The sequence below is a fragment of the Humulus lupulus genome, chromosome 9, assembly GCF_963169125.1.
Source record: "Humulus lupulus chromosome 9, drHumLupu1.1, whole genome shotgun sequence".
NCBI classification, from domain to species: Eukaryota; Viridiplantae; Streptophyta; class Magnoliopsida; order Rosales; family Cannabaceae; genus Humulus; species Humulus lupulus.
This window is the reverse complement of record NC_084801.1, coordinates 112,402,134-112,408,562: the sequence shown is the minus strand read 5'-3', so window position 1 is coordinate 112,408,562 and position 6,429 is coordinate 112,402,134. Positions and strand designations below refer to the sequence as shown.

The 6,429-nt window shown below is 37.2% G+C and overlaps 1 protein-coding gene across 1 annotated transcript; it reads left to right on the top strand.

The window, feature by feature from the left end:
- The first annotated feature begins 3,038 nt into the window (after positions 1–3,038).
- LOC133799945 (uncharacterized) lies at positions 3,039–5,288 on the top strand. The gene is made up of 6 exons (XM_062237932.1): positions 3,039–3,249; positions 3,364–3,518; positions 4,323–4,446; positions 4,555–4,745; positions 4,876–5,010; positions 5,241–5,288. Exons 1-6 carry the CDS (start codon positions 3,039–3,041, stop codon positions 5,286–5,288), a joined length of 864 nt encoding a protein of 287 aa, XP_062093916.1.
- The last annotated feature ends 1,141 nt before the right edge of the window (positions 5,289–6,429 follow it).

The window sequence follows — 6,429 nt, the reverse complement described above, 5'->3', positions numbered from 1 at the left end:
GTTGATTATGTTGATTGGGTGGATACTGATTACTGTTAGGAAAAATTATTTTGCCTCAATGGAAATTGATAATAATATTACAACTCTAGACAATATATTACAAATAAATATTGATTGATTGAATAAGGTTACAACTCTATAACTGAAAATACAAATAAACTAAAAAACAAGAAGAAGAGAAGAAGAATAGAATAGTGAAAATACAACTCAAAGAAAAATGTTACAAGTAAAGTAAAATGTTTGAAATAAATAAAAGAAGATTACAACCCAGAACAGGAAATACAAATAAACAGAAGAGAAGAATATGAAGATGAAGAGAAATAGAATAGAAAGAAAGAACAAAAAAAATAAATAGAAGCAACTCTCACTCACACTACCAAAGTGAAGAGTGTTGGGGATCACCAACTTGAACAAGGTTTGAAACCTTTGTCCAAAAGTTTATTTCCCCCTAACTCAAGCACTAAGGGATCTCTCACAGATTATAGGAAATGCTTTATGGAATTATCAAGCCTCAAGGTGTTTATAGCAAAGTGTTCTAATGGATAGAAATGTTGTTTCTTACAAGTGAGCATTAGGCTCCTATTTATAGAGTTTTGAGACACCCTTTGAATTTCAAATTCCACCAACCCCCATGGTTGTTACCAATGATTAATTCGATGTTTATGGAATTAAAATAGAGATTTGGGAGTTACTTGGCTGTTGAAAATGTTCAAAATTGGATAAAACCAAAGTTGGAAAATGCTGTCAGCCGCTCAGGCCACGGCCTGAAAAACACGAGCCGCGGCCCACGATGTGTTTTTTGCCTATTTTTTCCTCTGGGGTCGCGGCCTGAAAACCATAGGCAACGACCCAAGTCGTTTTTTCAGCAACCAATTTTCCAAATTTGCCAAAACGTTCCAAATTCACTCCCACTTGATTTTGTAACTTCCATACACATTATGGGAGTTAAAATCACATCTCTAACAACCATATTTCACATATGGCTTTAAGAAATTCAAATCAAAAAGTGTAATATCAAATCTACACATTATTGGGTAATATTTGGGAGTTACAAATTTGTGATGAATTTGTAACACCAAATATGTTACATGTTTGGATATTTCTCATATATCCAAATAATGTAACTCTCTATTATATGTTACAATATGTAACACCCTATGTCACATTTATTTAATCTAAAACATTATATTATAAAATAATATAATATTACATTATATTATAAAATAATATAACAATTACTTCACTAGGATGGAATTGGATGGAATGGCCTTTGACTTAGGACATAAACTTCCAGTGGGTTTTATGTACAAACCAATAGGAAAGGTGCTTAATATGGGCTTCATGGTGGTAGGGGATAAGGAGATCCTAAGAATTGTAGAGGATATTGAGAGGAATCGGGCTACAAAGATTGACATATATCTTGTTTTTCCTGAAACAATTCGACCTTTAGAATGAAAGGAAGATTCAGAAGCTGTTAAACATGTCCCTGCTACTAGTTTACCTCCTCTGAAAAGATGTATTATAGAGGAACTACCAGATGATTGTGATGTCCCTGCAGATGTTGTTGGTATCCCTGTTGATGCAACCATTGATGGGGAATAGGAAGAGTTTGATGCTGATCAATATTCAGAGGAATTTCAAGATGCTGAATTTGATGAACCTGATAAAGAGGAATATGAAAAAGAGTTTGACTACATGGATTATGAAAGTGATATGGAGAACCAAATACCAGAGGTGGTTGTCCCTTCAGATTCAGAGGATGATATTGGTGATGTGAGGGAAGATACAGTTGAGGAGAACTAAGAACTGATTCAGGGTGATAGAAATGGGAAAGGAAAGCAAGCTGATGCGAAGGAAAATACAGCTGAGGAGAGCCAAGACAAAGTTCAGTGTGACAGAAAAGGGAAAGGAAAGCAAGCTGATGTGAGGGAAAATACAGCTGAGGAGAGCCAAGACAAAGTTCAACGTGATAGAAAAGGGAAAGGAAAGCAAACTGGCTATAGTAGAAGAGAGAATGATGAATATTTCATATTGGAGGAGGAAGAATTTGAGCAAGGTGTTGAAGCTGAGATAGAGATGGGTACACAGTTTGACCCTAGGAGGTGGTGGCGATCAGTTTTAGATTTTTGTACTCAAAATGTTGATGATGGAGACTCAGATGGTATATGTTCTGAGGAGGAGTTACATGAATTGAAGTCAAATGATGAGTTTGATGCTGGTAAAAATTTCAAAGAATTCAACTCGAAAACCAAAATGCAAAACTTCCAATATGTTCTTGGCATGGAATTTGCCACTGTTACAATTTTAAGGAATGCAATAAGGGAGTACTTTATTGAAGGTGATCGAGAATATGTATTTATTGCCAATGATTCAAATAGAGTTAGAGTTAAGTGCAAGGGTACAAACTGTGAATGGATGTTGTTTGCTTCAATAGTTAACAAGACAAATGGCAAGACAATGAGGGTCAAAACACTTGTTGACAAGCATAGTTGTGGCATTGTTTTGGACAATAAAAAGCTGACCTCAACTTGGCTTGCAAAGCACTTTTTGGAGCAATTTAGGCTAAATCCGAGTATGGAATACACTGCATTTAGGGAGATAACTGTAAAGACCAAGTACTCACGTGTGTCTAGCTGGACATTTTACAGAGCCAAGACAAAAGCAAGGAAGATGCTGGAAGGGTCTGTCAAGGAATAATACACCATTCTTGATGATTACTGTAAAAGGTTGTTGGCTACCAATCTTGGCTCTACTGGGAAGTTGAAAATTGATCTGGTTAATGGGAGAAGGACATTTCAACGTATTTATGCATGTAGAGATGGATGGTTGGGGGGTTGTAGACCTCTAATTGGTCTTGATGGCTTCTTTTTAAAAGGATATTGTAGGGGCATTTTATGGATGCAGTAGGCATTGACGGTAATAACTCCATGTTTCCCATTACCTACTGCGTTGCTGAAAAGGAAAACACTGAGGTTTGGACTTGGTTCTTGTAGCTATTGAAGGATGATCTTGGGAATATGAGTCCTACCAAGGTGATAATGATAAGTGATCGTAAAAAAGGATTAGAAAATGCAGTGGGAGCCATCTTTAGTGGGTGTGAGGTGAGGTATTGTGTTAGACATCTTCATGCTAACTTTAAAAAGGAATATCCTAGACTTTTACTTAAGCAAATTTTGTGGGCAGCAGCTAATACTACAACACAAGCTGAGTTTGCTCGAGCAATGCAAGAAGTCAAGGATGTCTCGGATGGTGCTTACAATTGGCTGGTAGGGAGGAACCCCACATAATGGAGTAAGTCACATATTTTAGAGTACCCAAAATGTGACATTTTGATGTATAATTTGTGTGAGAGTTTCAATGCAGCCATACTTGATGCTCGTGACAAGCCAATTATAACTTTACTAGAGAAAATTAGATTTTGGTTGATGTCTCGGTTTTATAACAAAAAAATTGAGTTGGAGAAGATGACTCAACCAGTGGGGAAGAGAATTTTGAAGATAATTGAGAAGAAAAAAGAGGTTGCAAAGTGTACGCCCTAAATATCCACAGGCTATTAGTGAGCTGAGAGAGGGCATAATTATATCAGCCACGTGGATGCCATGTACCCGGAGCTGCTGTTACAAGATCCTACCTCTTTAGCTCGAGGTAACCAAAGGCTTAATGAGATTACTAAGGAGTCGGGTCAGAAGTATGGACACCACGGGCTAAGGCTACATCAAGCTCGGGGTACGAGCTTGAGTTGGCACCTCTGACCTTTTATAAAGTCAACCACGCAATGTAAACGTGCATATATCAAACATCACGTGTCTGATCCATCCCTGAATTCTCGGACACGTAGCATAAACATGCGTGTTCAAGCACCCACGACTGGGCTGGGCCGTGCGGCCCATTATCCCCCTTACCTATTGATTAGACCACCCTTCATTGTCAGGTTTTAAGAATTAATCATGAATGTCACAGAAGTGACATGGCAGGTAAGAAGGTCACGGGATTACCTCCCTTGCCAACCCCCAGGTGCCCTCTCCCTATAAATATGGAGACCCTGGGAGTTGCAAGGGGTTGGATTCTAATTTGTAAGGAAATACCCTGTAAAGAATATCAGAGAGATATCAATAATATTGGCTGGTGGACTAGAAGGATTTTAACCTTTGAACCACCTAAAAAAGTATTCGTGTTATCATTTTACTAAGAGATCATTCATCTATTACGGTTCATTATTTAGCACTAATCCCACCCCTCATTCTATTAATTATTTGTTGCCGAAGAACCACGTCAACACAAAGAATTTTCTGGTTACTAGGTCTGACAAGTTTCAGTTTCAGGTTCAATGCAGCAATGGTAGTGCCTTTGTTGTCGATTTGAAATTCAGAACTTGTACATGTAGGAGGTTTCAACTATTTGGGCTTCCTTGTGGCCATGCACTAGCTACTATCTGGTTCATGGGAGGTAATGTCTTTGATTATGTCCACGGATTCTATAAAATAGAATCATTGCAAAAAGCATATGAACAAAGTGTGCATCCTATGCCTAGTCCAGATATGTGGCCTTAGACAGGACTCAACCCAATTGATCCACCACCTGAGATGAAGCTGTCTGGAAGACCTAAGACAGCTAAGACAAGGGAGACAGATGAACCTCCACCTGCTTTAAAGAAAGCTCGAAGAGCTGGACAAGTCAAAACATGCAGCAATTGTCTGAAAACAGGGCACATGAGAGAAACATGCAAATATGCTAATGTGGTTGAGGTATAAACTTTATGCTTTCTTCTATTCCTAGATAATTTTTATCATTGATTCAAGAATGATTTAGGATTAGTTTCTTTATCATTTTTTTGTGAATTTGGAGCAAAATATTTGTTTGTTCAACCTATTTTAGAATCGTGTGGTCAAAAAGCGAGGTCGTCCACCACTACAAAAACCAACTGAAGCCACATTTTTAAGGAAGGAAAGAAGGCTGAAACAACATGCTAAAGGAGGAACTAGTGGTGCAAATAATGCTCTACCCGATACTGTCTGACTGGAAGGAGTTTCATCTTTTGATTTTATTTTGAACTAGTGGTCGAATCTTGTATTTTGGTGTCTGTTATGTGTTATGCAAAGTTGGTATTTGGATGTTGTGGTTGATGGCCATTTTTTGAGTCATGAAAGTGTTATGTTGACCATTTTAGAGTCATGTACAGATCACCTTTTGCACTAATCATATAGACTTGTTGATCATATCTGTTTTTTGTGTCATGACAGGGTCATGCTGGCCATGATATTGGTCATGTACAAATCAGATACATTTGACTTTTTAGGCCTATATTTTTGTACCTATCTCTTATAGTAATGAATGTAACTAGTTTTTGATCATATTTATTTCACAAAATACATAAACTAGAATATTGAATTCAAAATAGACCAAGATAGATTACATTGATTCAGGGTTTCATTTTACAAAAAAATTCATTACAAATCAATGTCTAGGGTGCAAGAGCTTTGTCATTGCTAATACTGCACATGAAGATTACCCAAAAATAAACTAACAATACTGACAACTTCTACTTTGAATTTGTAGCCCAAATAACCACAACCAATAGAATTACAGCAAAATACAAAGTATTCAAAAAGTAGTAACACTGCATTCGACCTCCATCATTTACTGACAACTTTCACAGCTTTCTCTTCCAACATTTTGAAGGTTGTAAGATTGTGTCTCAAATCCATTTTAAGAACCACTGCATTGCCGATGACTTCCAATGTCAGTTGTCGTACTTAGGGATGTGATTTCAGTTTCAAGGTCACCAATTTTTCTTAGTAGTCTAGGGATGACCACCTTTGCTCGTTGGTACATGGGAGGGTTTATCCATTCAAAGAAATTACACCCACCATGATTCTGAGTTGACCCAAACATACAAAGTTTCTAGTGACCACCCATAATCATTTATTCAATGAATCAGATTACAAAAACAAATGGAGACCAATCTTACCCGATACTTGTTGCATGTTCTGAATCTTCGCCCAGGATTTTTGTTTGTCCAAGCCGTTCTTTCTACCACTGGCCTTGGTGGTCGATAATGACAATTTTTTTCAATCTCCATTAACCCAATGCAAAAGATGCCCTAACCCCCAATTCGAAGGAAGTACAAGTTTTCTTCTAGTGGGTTTAAGTGCTATACTGTCGAGGGTCGATCGTCTGGGTGAGGTCAGGGGGAAAGCTTCGATCGTTTTTTTGGGTATGGAATTTTTAGATTTTTTGGTTTTAGATAAGTTTTAGAACTTGTTATTAAGACAATCGATTTTTTTGGTTATATTTTTAATGCTTAGTTTTTTTTTTTGTTTTAAATTAGAAAACAAAAACATTAATTATTTTTGTTTTAAATTTTAATAATTTAACCCAATCGGGTTGTGCCACGTGTACCCTGTATACCCCTAACGACCTAGGGACCAA